We start from the raw sequence: 18,809 nt of genomic DNA, 5'->3' as shown, positions 1-18,809 counted from the left end.
CTATGTCACCCATTGGCCCAAAACCCCACATGCCACCAAGAAGTCCACCAGCGCCCTCCCGCTATTCCCCACCCCCAAGCACCAAGAATACAGAGCATCCCTGCCCCAGACAGAGAGTACCATCTATACTTTGTGGCTAATAACCACTGATGGGCCTCTACTTCATATGTTTTCCAATCTCCTATTTTTTAAAACAGATTTTTATTAACAGATTTCAGTTTACAATAAACATTGTAATCTATCACCTCAAATAATGCAGCCTTAGCGAGGATATAATTAACAAATTAAAAAAAAAACCCAAGAAAAAGAAAACGTAATTCATAAAACAGAGAACCAAGGAGCAGTCATTTATTTATTTATTTTATTCGATTTATATCCCGCCCTACCCCACCGGGGTGGGCTCAGGGCGGCTTACAACATAAAAACCAACAAAATCAATTTAAATACATCAATAATACATTAATAATAATAATTATACAATAAAATGCATAAAATACATATAAAATACATATAAAATAGTCATGCAATTATACTGAAGAGCATCCAGTGAAAATACATTCTATTGCTTGCTTCTACTGTAGGAATGTACAAAGAACTGTCCCAATATTGTATTAAGAAATTCAGTTAATCAAACTCAGCCGTTTACTGAAAATCTGTTAATAAAAACCTAATTTAAAAAAAAAACAAACCCAAAACTATTCAAAGCTCACAGGGTTTTTTTGTATTCAGACCAGAGGAAAGAAAGTGAGCCCAGAACATATCAGAAATAGAGCATATCATGATAAAAACTTTTTTTGGGGGGGGGGGGGGGATATTATGTTTGGTGAGATATTCCACACCAAACATAATCCAATCCCCTCTTGACTCTGTCCATGCTGGCAGCCGTCGCCTGGAGAGGAGCTGCAATTCCGGGGGATCCCCAGGTCCCACCTGGAGGCTGGCATCCTCCCTTCGAGGCGTGGCGGCGGCGGCGGCCCAGAAGTGTCCGCAGGGCCCTAACTGCGCTCCCCCAGCGCAGTCCCTCCCTCGGGGCCGGGCTTCGGCGGTTGAGCGGGGCGGGCCGGAGGCGGAGCTGGCTGAGGGAGCTGCTGGCCTCGTCAGCCCGCCAGCGCCGCCGCCTGCCTGCCTGCCTGCCTTGGGTCGGGCGCGCTTGAGGCTCCTCCAGCGCCGCTTCCCCAGCGCGGAGAACTCCCTCCCTCCATGGCCGGGCGCGGCGGCGGCGGCTTCTCGCTCACGCCGCCCCCCGCGGGGGTCCCGCCGGCCTCTTCGCTGGTCCTGGGGTGCCTGGCGGGCGGCCCGCTCCCCCCTGGGCCAGGCGGGGGGCTGCTGCGAGGGCTCAACCCAGCCGGGGCCAACGCGTACCGGCCCATGGGGCCCGCCGCGCAGTTCCAGGTAGGGCGAGAGGAAGGGAAGCGCCACGGAGGTGGCTGGCACGTGGGTGGGTGGGGGGCGCGATGCCAGCCTGGGCAGAGGGGGGGGGGGGGCGTCGGAGGCGTCGGGCAGGGCCGTGCCGCCCAGCGCGCATGCATGCATGCATGCGTCCGTAGCGATAAAAATGAGATCTGGAGGAGATAGGGCTACGTGCGCGTGTTTCTTTGATGGGTGCGTGCGTCGTTTTTGTTGACTTCTTACGCCTTCTCCCCAGTGGGGGCGCGGAGTGGCTTACAGTGTTCTCCCCACAACGACCCTGTGAGGTGGGCTAGGCGGAGTGCGTGTGACTGGCCCGAGGTCACCCAGCAAACTTCCATGGAAGAGGGTTTTTTGGGGTTTTTTTTTTTTTTTTATCATGATATGCTCTATTTCTAATATGTTCTGGACTCACTTTCTCTCCTCTGGTCTGAACACAAAAAACTTGTGAGCTCTACATAGTTGAGTTTGATTAATAGGATTTCTTAATACGATATCGGGGACAGTTCTTTGTACGTTTCTGCAGTAGAATCAGTCAATGGAATGTATTTTCACTGGATGTTCTTCAATATAATTGTATGACTGCTCCTTAGTTCTCTATTTTATGAGTTACTTTTTCTTTTTCTTGTTTTTTTTTTAAATATTTAATTCCATTTATATCCTGCCCTCCCGGCCGAAGCAGGCTCCTAATTGTTAATGTAATTGTTAATTATATCTTCACTACAGCTGCATTATTTGAGGTGATAGATTACAGTATTCTTTACTGTGAACTGAAACTCTGTTAATAAAAATCTGTATTAAAAGAAATGCCAGAGGGGGATTCATACCTGATCCTAGTCCTACACTCTAACTGCTGTATAGTAGATACGTATACATAAACATAAGATATGAGTATGATATACATGTGAATGTAGTGCTTGCATGTATGAGGATATGGAATTGATATTTGTAAATCGATCAAAATGGGTAGCCTTGTCTGTCTGTAGCACTAGAAAAAGCGCAAGAGTCCCGTAGCACCTTAAAAAACTAACAAAATTTGTGGCGGGGTAAGAACTTCCGTGAGTCGCTGCTAGTGTTCCCTCTTCTAAGCTGTGGAGTCTTGTGAGCAAAAATTCCACTTTGTGAGCTACTGGCATTAAAGTTGTGAGCTACTGCATAAATCAGTGTGCTCTGGGGCCATTTTCCCTGAACTAAAACAAAAATGTATGAGCTGGATGCCCAAAACTGTGAGCTAGCTCACACTTAGCTTAGAGGGAACACTGGTCTCTGCTCACCTTCAGATGTATGTAGGCTTGGGTGTATATATACCCACATATATTAGTTCAATTAAGTATATATAAGAACAAAGTTTGAGTCGAGTGGCACCTTTAGGACCAACAAAGTGTATCTTGGATAAAACTTTTTTGATCGTAAAGTTGTCACTGGTCTTGGAACTTTGTTTTGCTGCTTCACACCAATATGGCTGCCAACCTGAATTTATCTGTTTGCATGTGTGTGTTAGGTAACATAAATGTATATATTATCAGTAGTTATATTACTGATAAATATTATGAATTGCTTTTAATCCTTAAGACCGAAGGCTAATCAAGGCAATGTAATATCGTATGTTGGGTTTGGGGGATTATGGGGGACACAAAGGATCACTCCACACCAATGCTCTGTCTAAGCCGTGAAGTCTTGTGAGCAAAAAAATTGCGAGTGACTGGCATTCAAGTTGTGAGCTATTGCATAAATTAGGGGCCATTTTTCCTGAGCGAAGACAAAAATGTGTGAGCCAGAGGCTAAAAAACTGTGAGCTAGCTCACACTAAAAGCTTAGCAGGAACACTGCTCCACACCTGGGAGGGGTGGTACATGAGAGGGCTATGAATCAGAGGGTCAGAGTGGTAATGTGTCAGGTTAGAAGAAGACCACTCACCCAAGAAGGTCACTGGCTAACCTGTAGGCCAGTCACCTGCACACTCTTTCTCAGTTTAATCTACCTCACAAGGTTGTTGGGAGGATAAAATAGGTAAGGGAGACCATGTATGCCACCCTGATCTTATTGGAGAAAAGATGGGATAGAAACACACACACACAGGTAAGTTGCCCAGAGAGGTAGGTGTTGAATGGGGACTAAGTTCTACTGAAAGTGGCTTTTGTTGGTGAGGAAGAAGAAGTTTAGTACTCCTGGATGGATGTCTTGAGGGCTGTTAGATATGTGAAAGGAGATTATGTGGCATGCACATTGCAGATGTGAGACGGCTGCTGTATTTTAGGGTGGAATAGGGGGAGAGAGCAATATCAGGTGGTTACAGGAGAGAAGCAGTTGTGGAAATCTTTCCTTCCCCACCAGGGACTTGCCAAAATCTAAGCAAAAGTTTGTTCTGGAGTTATTTTAAAACCGTGTGTAGGTTGCCAGGTTGAGCTGGTCCGATGCACATTTAATTTTGTATATTGAGTAATTGATTACCCTGGGTTAGCTGTTACCTGCTTCAAAACTCTCGATCTGTGAGCTGAAATCTAAATAAATAAAAGTGGAGGTAGGTGATTTCCAAGTTCCACGGAGGGGGTATTGAACTCTTGACTGCACCAGCTGGGCTGCCAGGATTGATTGCCAGGAAAGAAGAGTTCGCCGTGCAAACTCTGGGCCTGGAGTCACATTGTGGGGTAGGATCTTGAAGAGAAAGTCAGTTCTTGCTGTTGTCGAGGCACCAGCGTTGAAACTGGTTTTGAAGGCCCGAGCTGGCTTTTTCTTATTAGGGCTGCCGTGTCAATAGAGGACAAGTCACATGAGTTCTCAGAGCTGTCCTTCTAGCCTCATTAAGCAGAAGAGAATGTGGAGGGAAACCAGAATTGAGAAGGATTGGGCCTCTTCCGTCTGAAACTCAAGTTTGTGTCTTTGATTTGTTGTCTGGGGTGGGTTGTGCTGTCCTCTTTCTGGACCTCTTCGTAATGCACAAATTCTTTCCTTGGCAGGGGTTTTGAGATACGAGGTGGCTAGCACAGCACTGAAAAGGACGGAGGCAGGTGGTTTTTGGGGGGGGTGTACAAAAAACCCCTCCTACAGTTATTCTAATATCAGAAGCAGGGACGGACTAAAAATATTGTAGAGAATTATCTCAGACACTACAAAGAATCCCAGAATGGTGTTTATAATGATTTCTTTAAAAACGTTTTGTGGGGAGGGAATAATAGCATGCCTTTCAGAAATAAATGCTTTGCTTTTGTGAGTTTGGTGACGGAAAAACTTTTCTTTCACAGATGTCTGGCAACAAGAATGTAGCTTAAGAACCTGTAGTTTGCCATGTGTGAGGCAGGCCGTTCTACAAATGTGTGACGGGTTGCTACGACGCATGCACCTTGATTGCTTCAGGACTATCAGTATCTGAGGCACATAGAAATTAGACATATTTCTCTAGCCTTGTCCTCCACCCCATCTCCATTAAATCCTTCAAAATGTCAAAGACACAGAGTGTCCCTTTTCTACACATGGTTGTGGGCCCCTTATGTTAGTTTTAGTGGTGGGGGAGAATGGTGGGTTATTAGAGCACTAGGAACCTGAAATTTAAGCCACTCGTCCCTCCCTGGTTTCTTTTATGTTTGAAATATGTGCTTTTGCGGTGGAGACAAATGGGTTGACAGGAAACTTTAGATACGCTTGTGGAAAAACAGGGGTTCTGAAGCCTATACAGGATCTGCCTTACTAATTGTTGCTCCTGAACTGTGTATTGTGATCCACAAGGGGCTTATGTGTGTTTGCTGCCTCCCCGGGACTGCAAAAACCGAGCAGAGGAGCTGTCAAACGCTTGACTGGGTCCAATATTTGGCCTCTTGGCTTCATTCAGCTTGATGGAACCCGAATTTTTTTTTTTTCCAGGCTCCTAATTCATTTCGGTGATTTATTAGTACCGAGCCAAGGAGTGGTTGTTCCTCTGGATTAATTTGTACCAGAGTGCAAGGTTATGGTTTCCAGCACCCTTTGTGCTTTGCAGAAACGCTGATGTTTCCTTTTGGAATAATTAATGGTTCCCATTAGTCAGAAGGCCACAAAGTGGCATCAGAAATGAGAGGAAGCGAAAAAGCAGCAAAAAAAAAAAAATGTAGAAAAACGCACTGCTGCGTAGGGAAAGAGTCTGTTATTCCTGGTGGGTTGAGTAATGCCATTTTTCCAAAGGCAGCTGTCGTGATGAACCCTTTCAGTGCTAATGACCACAGTGCTTTGTGTCTAAGACGTAAGACCTGCTGTAAGGGCCAAACTGTGCATTAGTGTTTGCGAAGAGTTGGGTCTGGGTTTCCTACAGCCCCACAGCAGCCGTGGGGAATGGCTTATTTAAAATGGGCTCAGAACATTTGCTGCTGGGGGAGAAAGGGACCCTGCCTTCCCCCCTCCCAGGGTGTTTTCCTGTGGGGGACTGCATACAATATATGTTACTGTGGCTCCGATCAGGGATGTGCGTTGTACTTCTGGGAACAAATTTGGGAGGCGTACAATAGAAACATTATTAAATGCATATGCCTTTGACTCGGACGTAAGGCTTTACTGCAAGAGGCCTGATTAACCTCTTTAAGCCTTGTTCTGATTTACGTTTATTATAAAGACATCCTTCCCTTTGGTCCTCTATATAAACCTGTATACGTACAATATGTGTGACCACTGAAAAGGGGCTTTTAAGGCTGAAACACGTTAGGTCACATCGGTTTCCGCTTGTGTTTTATGTATTTTAATTTTTAATGAGGCTATTGTTGGGCCCTTAAATGCTTTTTAACCATATAAAAATACATGTATTTTTGAATGCATTGGAAGTTACATGTACTGTTATTGATAAAATGCCCTAAATTTGGCTTGCACTAATCTTTTTAGTTCTTGATTGAGAACCTGAGTTGGGTCTTTAAAAACATTTAACATGTAGCTTGGTCCTAAGGGGACTTTTTCAAGTCAGCCTTCATTTTTTGAAGTGGTTATGCTCAAGTCTGCTGCCTTATCTTTGGTAGGAAGATTCTTGCCTATGAAGAAGAAGACGACTACAGATTTATACCCCGCCCTTCTCTCTGAATCACTGAGAGCGGCTTACAGTCTCCTATATCTTCTTCCCCCCACAACAGACACCCTGTGAGGTGGGTGGGGCTGAGAGAGCTCTCACAGAAGTGGCCCTTTAAAGGACAACTCCTTGCAATAGCTATGGCCAACTCAAGGCCATTCCAGCAGCTGCAAGTGGAGGAGCGGGGAATCAAACTCGGCTCTCCCGTATAAGAGTCCACACACTTAACCGCTACACCAAACTGAGCGTTGCAAAAAGTTGTAAAGACCGTTTCTGTTGGAAAATGGTTCTCTTTGCCCCCTCAAAAGCTGAGAAATTAAAACACCGTGTCTTTTCCTACATGGGAGCTACTAGCATGGTCTCAAAAAAAGAAAGGGGTGTGTGGTTAGTGTGTACCTTCCTCCTTTTATTGGCAATGCATGGCTGGCAGTTGGGCTTAGATTTAGTCTCAAGGCTCATCCCTGTTGTCATGGTTGTGCAATCTGTAGTGACACATGTTCTCAGTTCCCCATTTGCAAAATGAAAATGATAAGGATCTGACTATCTTACAGGATTTTTTTTAAGGGAGTGTAGAGGACTGTAGAGAGCCAGTTTGGTGTAGTAGTTAAGTACATGAACTCTTATCTGGAAGAACCAGGTTTCATTCCCCACTCCTCCACTTGCAGCTGCTGGAATGGCCTTTGGGTCAGCCATAGCTCTCATAGACCTTCTTCCCCTGTAGTGGTTAAGTGCATGAACTCTTATCTGGGAGAACCGGGTTTCATTCCCCACTCCTCCACTTGCAGCTGCTGGAATGGCCTTTGGGTCAGCCATAGCTCTCATAGACCTTCTTCCCCTGTAGTGGTTAAGTGCATGAACTCTTATCTGGGAGAACCGGGTTTGATTCCCCACTCCTCCACTTGCAGCTGCTGGAATGGCCTTTGGGTCAGCCATAGCTCTCAAAGACCTTCTTCCCCTGTAGTGGTTAAGTGCATGAACTCTTATCTGGAAGAACCAGGTTTCATTCCCCACTCCTCCACTTGCAGCTGCTGGAATGGCCTTGGGTCAGCCATAGCTCTCCTAGGAGTTGTCCTTGAAAGGGCAGCTGCTATGAGAACCCTCTCAGCCCCACCTACCTCACAGGGTGTCTGTTGTGGGTGGGGGGTGGGGAGAAGATATAGGAGATTGTAAGCCGGTCTGAGTCTCTGATTCGGAGAGAAGGGTGGGGTATAAATCTGCAGTCGTCTTCTTCTTTGCAAATTATGCTACAATATAGGTACAGAAGTTCTATAAAGCCCTGCCCTCAGCACCGCTTTCCTTATCCAATCAGAAATGTCACCTAGTTGCTTTGAAGTTTAGGAGGAAGGTCCTGGGTCGGCGGCTCTTAACCCTTGAAGTTATTGCTCAGGAAGATGCATGCTTTGTGTGGATGCCGTGGGCAAGAAGTTTTGGCTTTGCTCAGCGACTGAGGAAAGCTAAGCTAAAATCTGCCTTCCATGTGTTGGCTTGAGTTTTTGGCAGCAAGGGAGGCTGTGCCTCTGCATGTCCTTTCACTTCCCGCAGCGGTGCTTCTGTAGCAAGAAAACAGGAAGCAGAAGCCGCCCAGTACAGCAGTGACTGTTTTAGGAAGTATCAGCCTCATGAACCTACTGGGTGATGTCTTGCAAGACTTAGAAGTACAGCAGGAGCCCTTTTGCATTTTGGGCAGGGAAAAGATGCCGTGAAAGGACTCCTGTCGTGCTTGTCTTTGTGCCCCGCTTTTGACCCGGGACAAAAGAATTAGCAGTAGACGAGCTTGCTACCATTGGTGTCGAAGAATCGATTTACAACGGGTAGGGCAAACTCCCTCATCATGCCACCTTCTGTTAGCGTCAGAGTATGCAGACCGTCAGTGACACAGCGCTTTGTCAAAGCTTGCTCCCCTCAGTCAGATGAGGAGCTCTGTGTAACTTGAAAGTTCGCACAGGCTATGCCAACAGCCCATCAAAGCAACCTTATATGCTGTAAATATCCAAATCGATCGGTAACGTTGAAGTTACTAATTCGCACAGCTTTGCTTGAGAGGCACTTTAAATGAAACACGATGTTTGAATAGAACGTGGACACTGGGAGATGGACAACAGAGTGAATGGTAGGATAAGCGTTTGAGCGAATGTATTGCGGTAAGACACTATGTGGCTTAGGGATTATAGGGCAGAGAGACTCCTTGGATCTTGGAATCTTTAGCAGACATTCCTTGCATTTTTGCATCATGAGGGCTAGAAGCCTTTCCCCTTCTTAGTCAAAGCTGCAGTTGTCAACGTTCTGAACTAGCGTGCAGGAGGGAAGGTAGCGTGCTCTGTATGAGGAATTTTCGTTAGACGATCTCCATAGGCACAAAGGTAGTAAGATAATATTGTAAAAGCGTGAAAGCTCAGCCAGATATTAAACACAAGCACTTTTTTCCCCAATGCTGTTCTCTGATACCGAGTGTCGTGTCCTCTTTTCTTCCTGCTTGGTTTTTCTAAACGGTAGCTTTAATTGCATAACACCTATGGGAACCGAATGCTGACTCACCCATGGAGTCACTAACAAATGCTCAGGGTGATGGCGATTACCAGGAGAACGGCTGTGTGCGGCTTGCCGTTGGAGGAGGGATGCAGCTTCTTTATCAACCAGCTGTGGGACCAGATCATCGTTGCTATGGGGATGAGCCTTCCAAAGGGAAGCTGCTGATAAATCACCTTGGGTGAAGTTGGTGCTTGGTGTCTTAGCCTCTCTAACGCCTCACGGAGGAAAACAGGAACTCTGGTGTACTTGCAAAGTTCACATCCTCGTGCCGAAAACTGCAAAAGGCTCTACCCCGGTTCCTTAACTCTGTAATAGCTAATCCTGCGCTGGTTGCGGAAGCAGGTGTATTATTAAACTGAACAAAATGGTGGTTTTTTTAATCCAAAGAATGTCTAGAATCGCTCCCACAGCGGAACTGCTTGTACTTTTAAGGTAGCTACAACTCAGGGACAAGACCCAAGTGGGCAGCCGTGTTGGTCTGAAGCAGTAGAACGAAGTAGGAGACAAGTGTCACCTTTAAGACCAACAAAGTTTTATTCAGAATGCAAGCTTTTGTGTGCTCTAAGCACATTTCATCAGACGAGGATTCCTCAGGGACAAAACAGAGACTTTGGCAGGAGGGGATTTTGGTTGCGATTTGGGGGCTAGCACATACCCGCTCACAGGGAGTGCCACAGTAAACCCCAGTTTCACGTTCTCCTCTCCCCCAATGGCTGTTATTTATGGACGTTAAAGTGACGGAAGATCCAGTGACTGATCTCAAACCACTCAGTTTACTGTACCTTTTAAGCATATCCAGCAGGGCTTCCTCTTTGGATTATTCTGCTGGTGAATTCTTCTCTCTGGAAAAATAGCAACCTAACTGGTATTTTTTGTGTCCCACATGTTTGCATGAGGACTCATGCTTACTCTTGCATCAAGGCTAATTCTCTTCTCCCCTTGCCATACAATAAATAATCAGTCTTCAGATGTAACTCCAGGGCCTAGGGGAGGAGCCCGAAACCTGAAGAGCTCACTTGTGTGCTAAGGATCTTTAAAAGCAGAACAGTGATTTACTTGGGGCAGAAGATACATATTGTCCCTGATTAATCGGCAAAATGTTCACTTTGTCACCTTTAGATTCGTTCTCCTCCGCTTTGCTTCTGGCCAGTATTTGCAAATTAGGTGGCAGCAACTCCATGTGTCTTACGTCATGCCCTTAGGATGATATTTTGGTGTGTGTTTGTTTTGCGCAGGAGGAGAACAGACTAGCTGAGTTTTCGGTTTCCAGTGTCCCTGATGGGTTTGCGACCAGGACGGGACTAGGGCAAATATTCTGAGATCGGAGAAGGGGTCTGCTGTAAATAGGGCGGCGAATAAAGAAAATAGATGTTTTCTTTTAAACTGCAGATGGTTGTGTAACCCTTTGGGGAAAACTGGGTGGCAGTGGAGGCTGCCTTCTGTCTGAATCTCTCTTAATTGAGTGCTCCTCTTGGGGTAGGAAGAAAAAAAAATAAACTGCTGGTGAATATGTAACCAAGCCTGCCCCTTGAGAGAAGCGTGAGGGTTTGAGCAATAACAAGCACATAGGCAGATGTTTAATCACCCACACTGTTTCCCCTCCCCTCTTTCAAGGGTATCTAGACTGAACAATGGGGTTTGGAAGGCTGTCAGATTAAACCTTCCCTGGCACAATAGGAGTCAAGTCGCACCTTTAAGACCAACTTAAGTTTTATTCAGAATTTTAAGCTTTCATGTGTTCATGCACACTTCTTCAGACGAGAAATCAGGTAAAGTCAGCAGAGCTACATATAGCTGATAAAAAGGTAAAGGTAGTCAGTCCCCTGTGCAAGCACCAGTCGTTTCCGACGCTGGGGTGACGTCGCATCGCGATATTTTCACAGCAGACTTTTTACAGGGTGGTTTGCCATTGCCTTCCCCAGTCATCTACACTTTTCCCCCCAGCAAGCTGGGTACTCATTTGACTGGCCTCGGAAGGAGGGAAGGCTGAATCAACATATAGCAGGTCGGCAGTGGTTTAGAATGCAAAATGGTACAAATTTAAAATCCAATGACAGAATAGCGAACTTAACAAATTGAGCAAACCTTTGACCTGGTCCTTCTAGTCTGTCACTGGATTTTAAATTTGTACCATTTTGCATTCTAAACCGCTGCTTACCAGCTATATGTAGTTCTGCTCACTGTGCCTGATTCCTCGTCTGAAGAAGTGGGCATGCACACACGAAAGCTTACATTCTGAATAAAACTTTGTTGGTCTTAAAGGCGCAACTTGACTCTTACTTTGTCTACTGCTCCAACATGGCTGCCCACTTGGATCTATCTTCCCTGGCACAAGTCAAGAGTGTCCTCTACATCAGCTTTTTGCATGTCTGTTAATGGCAGGGGTGTCAAATTTATTTGTTATGAGGGCCAGATCTAACATAAATGAGACCTTGTCGGACCAGGCCATGTGTGTCATAAAATGTAATGCCAGGTACTGGAGATATAAACTTTATAAAAGACACAGACAAACACAAAGTTTTTTTAAAACTTAAAATAAAATATGCTTAAAAGGTTAGCATTCTTGCAAATAGTTTGTTTATTAACTGATACCTCTTGCTGTGAAATGTTGCATCAAAATCTGGAGACAATGTCTGTGCTGTAGCAATCATGAGTATACCGTTCAGGTATTTGTGTAAGTTGCAAACCTACTTTTGATTACAGAAATCTCGTGGTCAGTGCTTTGAGCCTAAGACCTAGGGGAAAACATGAACTGGCTGGGCATCGAGACTTTTGGAAGTTGCTTCATGTGCTGGTCAGCCGATGGAGAAACTAGAGGCTTTGCTCTGTAGCTCCTGTGCGATTGAGCAAGCCTGGCAAAGCAAGCTGTGATGCAGGAGGAAGCAAGAGAGAGGGGAGAAGGAAGCAGATGACAGTGAAATGCTCGCGGGCCTAATAGAAGCTCTTCTGGGGCCTGATCTGTCCCTCGGGCTGCACATTTGACACTCCTGGTTTGTGGGATTGGATCCCAGAAAACTCTTCCATTAGCTGAGGCACTTTCTTCTGATGGAAGAGGCCTCTTACACCACGGGAAGGCTCCTTGTGCCAGCAGAAAGCCCTACTGCTGACAGGTGGATCAGTAGGATCCAGGCCATGTTTTCCAGGTCACAAGGACAAAAGGTACTCCTGCAGGGAAAGCTAGGCCAGTGAACTGAACCATGTGCTTGTATTCTTCCTCACTCTTGCCAGGCATGCTAATCAGTTTGATTAGCCTATTCATCCTCCCCCCCACCCCCACCCCGGGCCATTCTACACATTACGTGGGGGGGGGGGCAAAAAACCAAGTTTGCCTGTTTGTATACACACAGCGATCATATCTGTATGATACAGCTGTTTGCAAACGGAGCTTATCACTCACACTTCTTTATTTTTAGCGCGTGCTTAAAATATCTGAGGACACCTGAAAACATAATGTGCGAAGTCACCCGCTGTGTGTGAGAGAACTATCAATAGATTATTTTCACGTATTTCCCCCCGCCGCCCAACTGCAGAAGTCTGGAATATCCGCCCACTGTCATCAAACATGGAAAACTGGGGAATGTACTCAAAAAATTACATTGGCCTCGGAAACTTGCATTAACTGGAACGGCAGGATACGATTAACCAGGGGTGGAATTCTAGCAGGAGCTCCTTTGCATATTAGGCCACACACCCCTGATGTAGCCAGTTCTCCTGGAGCTTACAAAAAAGAGCTCTTGGAGGATTGGCTGCATCAGGGGTGTGTGGCCTGATATGCAAAGGAGCTCCTGCTAGAATTCCACCCCTGCAGTTAACTTGAATGAAATTGCACATGGGTGGTACAGATGAGAGAATTGGAGGGAGATTGATCAAGATGGGTGGCCGTGTGACTCTAGCTGTAGCCATAGAAAAGAGCAAGAGTCCAGGAGAACCTTCAGGACTAACCAAATTTGCAAACCACTGCTCATACCCTGCCACAAACCTGGTAAATCCTTAAGGTGCTACTTGACTCTTGTTCTTTTCTGTTGAAGGGGGATTGTTATATTAATTGTCACGGCCGAACAAAATTTGGTACAGGTTGCTTCATTCCACCAAGGAATGCCCAGGACAATGGCATCTTATCTCCTTCCTCAGCCAAAGTCAACATTGGCCCAACTACTTAAGGACTTTTAGAGGAAGGAGAAAAGAAAGGAGGCCAGCCCCTCATTGAGGAAAGCGGCCATGTGACTTGTTTTGCAAGAAAGCGAACCATTTCTCTTGAAGCCTCTTGTGTTACAGCAGCTTTTCACTGTACTGGATGAGGCAAACGGAGCATCTCTCTTTTTCTGGCCCTTTTCCAGATGTCTGAACACAGTCTTGACTAGGGTTGCCAATCCCCAAATGGGGCAGGGGATCCCTGGTTTGGAGGCCCTCCGCCCCACTTTAGGGTCATCAGAAAGCGGGGAGGGGGGGGGGTCTGCTGGGCACTCCATTATTCCCTAGGGAAACCAATTTCCATAGGGTATAATGGTGAATTGATCCATGGGTATCTGAGGCTCTGCAGGGGCCTGTTTTTTGAGGTAGAGGCACCAAATTTTCAGCACAGCATCCAGTGCCTCCCCCCAAAGTATTCTCCAAGTTTCAAAAGGAATGGACCAGGGGGTCCAATTCTGTGAGCTCCAAAAGAAGGCGGCCCTATACTTCATTATTTCCAGTGGAGGGAAGGCATGTAAAAGGTGTGAGGCCTCTTTAAATGTGATGGCCAGAACTTCCTTTGGAGTTCGATTCTGCTTGTCACACCCTTGCTCCTGGCTCCACCCCTAATGTCTCCTGGCGCCACCCCCAAAGTCCCCAGATATTTCTTGAATTGGACTTGGCAACCCTAGTCGTGACCAATGCTCCCCGTAAGTTGTGGAGTCTGGTGAGCAAAAAATGCACTTTATGAGCCATTGGCATTAAAGCTGTGAGCTACTCCTTAAATTAGCTTGCTCTGAGGCCGTTCTTCCTGAGTTAAGACAGAAATGTGTCAGCTGGGGGCTAAAAGATTGTGAGCTAGCTCACACAGGGAACACTCGTCACGACACGTCCCTTAGTGTTATGTTTCTGCAACCACTTTTTGCCTTTCCAGTGTTCCGTGCGTGGTTTCCTTCTACCCTGATGATCTGTGTGTGGTTTTCCTTCTACCCTGTCGATTGTCCTCCAGGCCGCCAGCGGAATCCCCCCCTGCCTCCTTGGTGCTCACGGTGACTTGCAGGCTGTCCTCCTGGTGGTTAAGCTGGTGTGGTGCCGCCCCACCCTCCTCTGTTGTCGTGTTCAGGGCAGGAGGGGCAGCCGGCTCCAAGCGCTGCCCGGGCCTGTCGGAGAGAGGGCTGAAATGTTGCCCTGCTGGCTCGGCGACTTTGGCAGCTCTCGTCGGCTCCTTGGCAGCTGCAGCTTGTTTCAGTCCCAGAGGGCGAGGGAGCGTGAGCCCTGCCGAAGCAGATGAGGGAGGGCAAGGGTGCGGGTTGTGCGTATGCGTGCGTATGCACAAGCGAAGGACCCTCCTGGACTTCATAAACAAGCTCTTTTCCATAGGCAACCTGAGCTAAGGAGAGCCATGAAAACTGGCAGGCTCTAGCTTGCGTTTCTCCAGTCGAATCAGCAGCCAGTGGGAGTTCGAGGCTGCTTGATTCGGTCCTGGGCGTGCCCTTTTTAATAGCTGCACGGATGGGAGAAATGTTGGCAGGTACTGCTTCCCTTGATCTAGCTGGGGGTTTTTTGCATTGGGAGGAGTGTCTTCTGTCTAAGCCGTTACACGCAGCGTGATTAAAAGCGAAGCAGTCCTGTCTTGTCAGCAGTCCAACAGCCTTGGGCCTATTCCCAGGAGAACCGGCTCCAGAATATCTAGGGGGAAATGGCACAGCAGGACAAAGGTTCCCAGCACCCCACGGCTGAAGCCCCAAATGAGAAGACTTGGCTGGCTTCTCTAAATGCCATTGTAGGAGCTAGCATTTTTTGCTGTGAATCATCTCACAGACTTGCTTTTATGACCTGGCAGTCCTAGCTGGAGTTTATGGAGGAGGCCGAGAAGAAGGCGCTTTCCCTCTTCTTCAGCTTCTTCTGTTTAGAAAGGCCAGATTCACATCTGAACCTCTTGAGATGTGAGAAGCAGTTGAAGAGAAAGATGGCTTAACACAGGGGTGGCCAATTTTTTGGCTCCGGATCAACATGTGGCTCTTTCATGCATATCTCAAAGTTCCCAATGCCCCATCAGCCATCTTGGAGAAGGCATTTCTCTCTTTAAATCACTACTCCAAGCCAGCTAACAGCTTGGAAAATGCATTTAAAGTTAAAGCTGTTTTCTTTCCACTGCTCCCTCCCTCCTCTCCATCTGTTTACCTTCCTTCCTTCCTTCCTTCCTTCCTTCCTTCCTTCCTTCCTTCCTTCCTTCCTTCCTTCCTTCCTTCCTTCCTTCCTTCCTTCCTTCCTTCCTTTCTTCCTTCCCTCAAACATCTGACATTCATGTCTTGTGACTCTTGAACATCTGATGTTATTGCTCTCATATGCAAGGTGAATTGACTTCTTCCTTCCCCAAAGTTCTCTGGGAAGAAGAAGCCAGTAGACAAAGAGTTGTACAATAGCCATGTAACTGATAGGACGTAGATAGCCATGTAGAATGCTAAGTTTTATTTTCTTTGAATCCCAAGTACCTTAACCTGATGTTTTAAGCTAGTAAACTTTATTTCTTTTGATAAGCAACAGTCTTTGACTCCTTTATGCAAACTCATCGCCTCTAATTTAAACAAATTCCCCAGCAGTTATTCTATGTGGCTCTTACATTCGGCAAGTCTGGCCACCCCGACATAGCTTATAAGCGGCAGCTTGCCCAGACTCATTGAATAGGTGCTCCTGAAAATAAATGGTGGGGGGGGGGGTGGATCAAGCTGGCAACTCCAGAGAAGGTTGCTTGGCTGCTGTTTGGTGTAGTGGTTTAGTGTAGAGAGCCAGTTTGGTATAGTGATTTAGTGTGTGGACTCTTATCTGGGAGAATCAGGTTTGATTCCCTACTCCTCCACTTGCACCTGCTAGCATGGCCATGGGTCAGCCATAGCTCTGGCAGAGGTTGTCCTTGAAAGGGCAGCTGCTGTGAGAGCCCACTCAGCCCCACCCACCTCATAGGGTGTTTGTTGTTAGGGAGGAAGGTAAAGGAGATTGTGAGCCGCTCTTGAGTGGAGGGCGGGATATAAATCCAATATCTTCTTCATCTTCTGCTGTGTCAAAAAGAATGGTGGCTTTGAGAGTGGGTCCATCGGGGTGAAACAGCTCATAGGCAAAATGTTCACTGGGGTGTGAGACCTCCAGACTCTGGTAAGGGATTGTGGACCTCCGGCAAGGGCAGGGGTTCACAAACACAGTCACCCTTTGCAACTAGGAGTTCAATTCTGGCCACCAGCGAGGCTAGCTTATAGCACGCTCTGCCACAGGAAAAGCTACAAGTGGCGGAGGGCAGCTTGTTTTTTTGCAGCAGTTCCTGGCTGCCGCATCGGTTCATGGGTGGTTCACTGCTGCAAACTCACATTCTTTCTCTGCCTTCTGCTTCTCGCTGGTTTCTTTTTTAAAACCACCTTGCTGGGCAGAAGATACAAAAAGGGGGTGGAGCAGACGCCACAAAGGTGGCTAGAAAGTAAGGTTAGCTTGGCTGCCGAGCCCGGCGTAAAACTTGTGGTCCCCTGGGTGATGACGGACGTCCTTGCTGGTCTTGTTCTTCTGTCATCGGGGGCTTTGTCCTGCTGGGCCTTGATTTGGCCTGTGGTTTGCCTTCTGTCACATGCCGGGACAACTGATGGGCGTTTTGTGGTCCATTTGTATAACTGTCTGTCTTTCCTGTCCAAAGCCTTGATTTCAGAGGGTTTGGGAATAAGTCTTTGAACATTCTAGTGTATTATTATTTCTATAATTGCCGTGCATGCAACTCAGTGTTGTACTTAAATTGCAGATTGGGAACTGAGGCTCAGAGATAAGGGCTCTGTCAGCAGCCACCTACTGAGCTCAGAGCTTAAGGTGAGGTCTGAACTGAGGGTTGGGTTCCCGGCTGGCCTGGGGTGAAACGTCCTGTTCCTTTACTAGAAGCTTAATGAGAAATTATTTACCTTACTCTAGCAGGTGCTGTTTGGTGTAGTGGCTAAGTGTGTGGACTCTTATCTGGGAGAACCAGGTTTGATTCCGCACTCCTCCACTTGCACCTGCTGGAATGGCCTTGGGTCAGCCATAGCTCTGGCAGAGGTTGTCCTTGAAAGGGCAGCTGCTGGGAGAGCCCTCTCCAGCCCCACCCACCTCATAGGGTGTCTGTTGTGAGGGGAGAAGACATAGGAGATTGTAAGCCGCTCTGAGTCTCTGATTCAGGGAGAAGGGCGGGATATAAATCTGCAATTCTTCTTCTTCTTCTTCTACAAAGGACTGTGTTGAAACTGTCTTCCGTGTTCTTCTTCAGTGCCCTTTTTATTTGGTGTCCCGTCAACGGAGGCTAGATGGCCGTCTGACAGCAATGAAGATCCTGTGAACTTAGGGGGGAGGTGTTTGTGAGTTTCCTGCATTGTGCAGGGGGTTGGACTAGATGACCCTAGAGGTCCCTTCCAACTCTATGATTCTTGTATATCCCATATTAGCCCCCCTCCTAGAGACTTTTGATGATTTTAAGGTTCTTTTCTTGCTTAATATTGAAATGACTGAAACAGTAGCAGAGTTTCTTCGTAGTGTTATGGTTACACACCCTGATAAGTAATACTATGTATTAGGCTTTATTACGCTGTTATTTCTGTTTTTATCTTGTACTTCTAATCTTACTTTGTATGGACTCTGTACTCTCCTAATTTGTGATTTGGTTGGCCTTCTATTGCATATCTCACTCTATACTGTGTGACACAGCGTGGTAAGCCGCAGTACTGCAGTCCAAGCTCTGCTCACGACCTGAGTTCAATCCCTGCAGAAGCTGGGTTCAGGTAGCTGGCTCAAGGTTGACCCAGCCTTCCATCCTTCCGAGGTCCATAAAATGAGTACCCAGCTTGCTAGGGGTAAAATGTAGCTGACTGGGGAAGGCAATGGCAAACTACCCTGTAAAAAGACTGTTGCGAAAACGTTGTGAGGAGACATCACCCCAGAGTCGGAAATGACTGGTGCTTGCACAGGGGACTACCTTTGCCTTTTTTATGCATGCCAATAAAGACTGTCTGATGATGACTGGAATTATTTACTTCCATTCCATGAAAAGCCAGTATTAAAGGCACAGGACACTTCCCCCCAACCTATTCGGCAGCCCTAACTTAGTCCACTGCCCTGGTCCACAGCTCGTGCCTTTAATCTTTATGCTGCATTAGCAGCATGGCTAGGCACCCTAAAGCCTACGTAGTTCTCCCGGACATAATAAGAATCAAGTAGGTCTGTTCAGTAATAGGACAGGAAAGTGGCTCTGTCAATTTTGTGGTTCTGTGTTCCTGTTTTCAGGGTGTTAAAAATGACGGGGGCCATGTTTAGTGAAGCCAAGAACAAGCCAATGTGGCATAGGGCCTAGAGTATTGAACCCAGGTTGAACCAAGTTTCAACTGAGGAAAGGAAAGGTCCCCTGTGCGAACACCAGTCGTTTCCAACTTTGGGGTGACGTTGCTTTCACGTTTTCACGGCAGACTTTTTACAGGGTGGTTTGCCATTGCCTTCCCCAGTCTTTTACACTTTCCCCCCAGCAAGCTGGGTACTCGTTTTACCGACCTCAGAAGGATGGAAAGCTGAGTCAACCTTGGGCCGGCTACCTGAATCCAGCTTCCGCCGGAATCGAACTTAGGTCATGAGCAGAGAGTTCAGACCACGGTATTGCAGTCCTGCTGCTTTACCGCTCTGCGCCCCG

The 18,809-nt window shown here is 46.9% G+C and overlaps 1 protein-coding gene across 1 annotated transcript in view; it reads left to right on the top strand.

Moving 5' to 3' along the window:
• Window positions 1-1,237: 1,237 nt before the first annotated feature.
• Window positions 1,238-18,809, top strand: part of SMARCD2 (SWI/SNF related, matrix associated, actin dependent regulator of chromatin, subfamily d, member 2) — a 57,667-nt gene continuing 40,095 nt past the window's right edge. The window contains exon 1 of the mRNA XM_060256114.1: window positions 1,238-1,392. Coding sequence (XP_060112097.1) covers window positions 1,369-1,392 — 24 coding nt within the window. The 5' untranslated portion in view covers window positions 1,238-1,368. The remainder of the gene's footprint in view (window positions 1,393-18,809) is intronic.

Source organism: Heteronotia binoei, chromosome 15 (genome assembly GCF_032191835.1).
Source record: "Heteronotia binoei isolate CCM8104 ecotype False Entrance Well chromosome 15, APGP_CSIRO_Hbin_v1, whole genome shotgun sequence".
Taxonomy (NCBI): Eukaryota; Metazoa; Chordata; class Lepidosauria; order Squamata; family Gekkonidae; genus Heteronotia; species Heteronotia binoei.
Note: the sequence above shows the minus strand (reverse complement) of the source record. Positions and strands in the feature narration are given on the sequence as shown.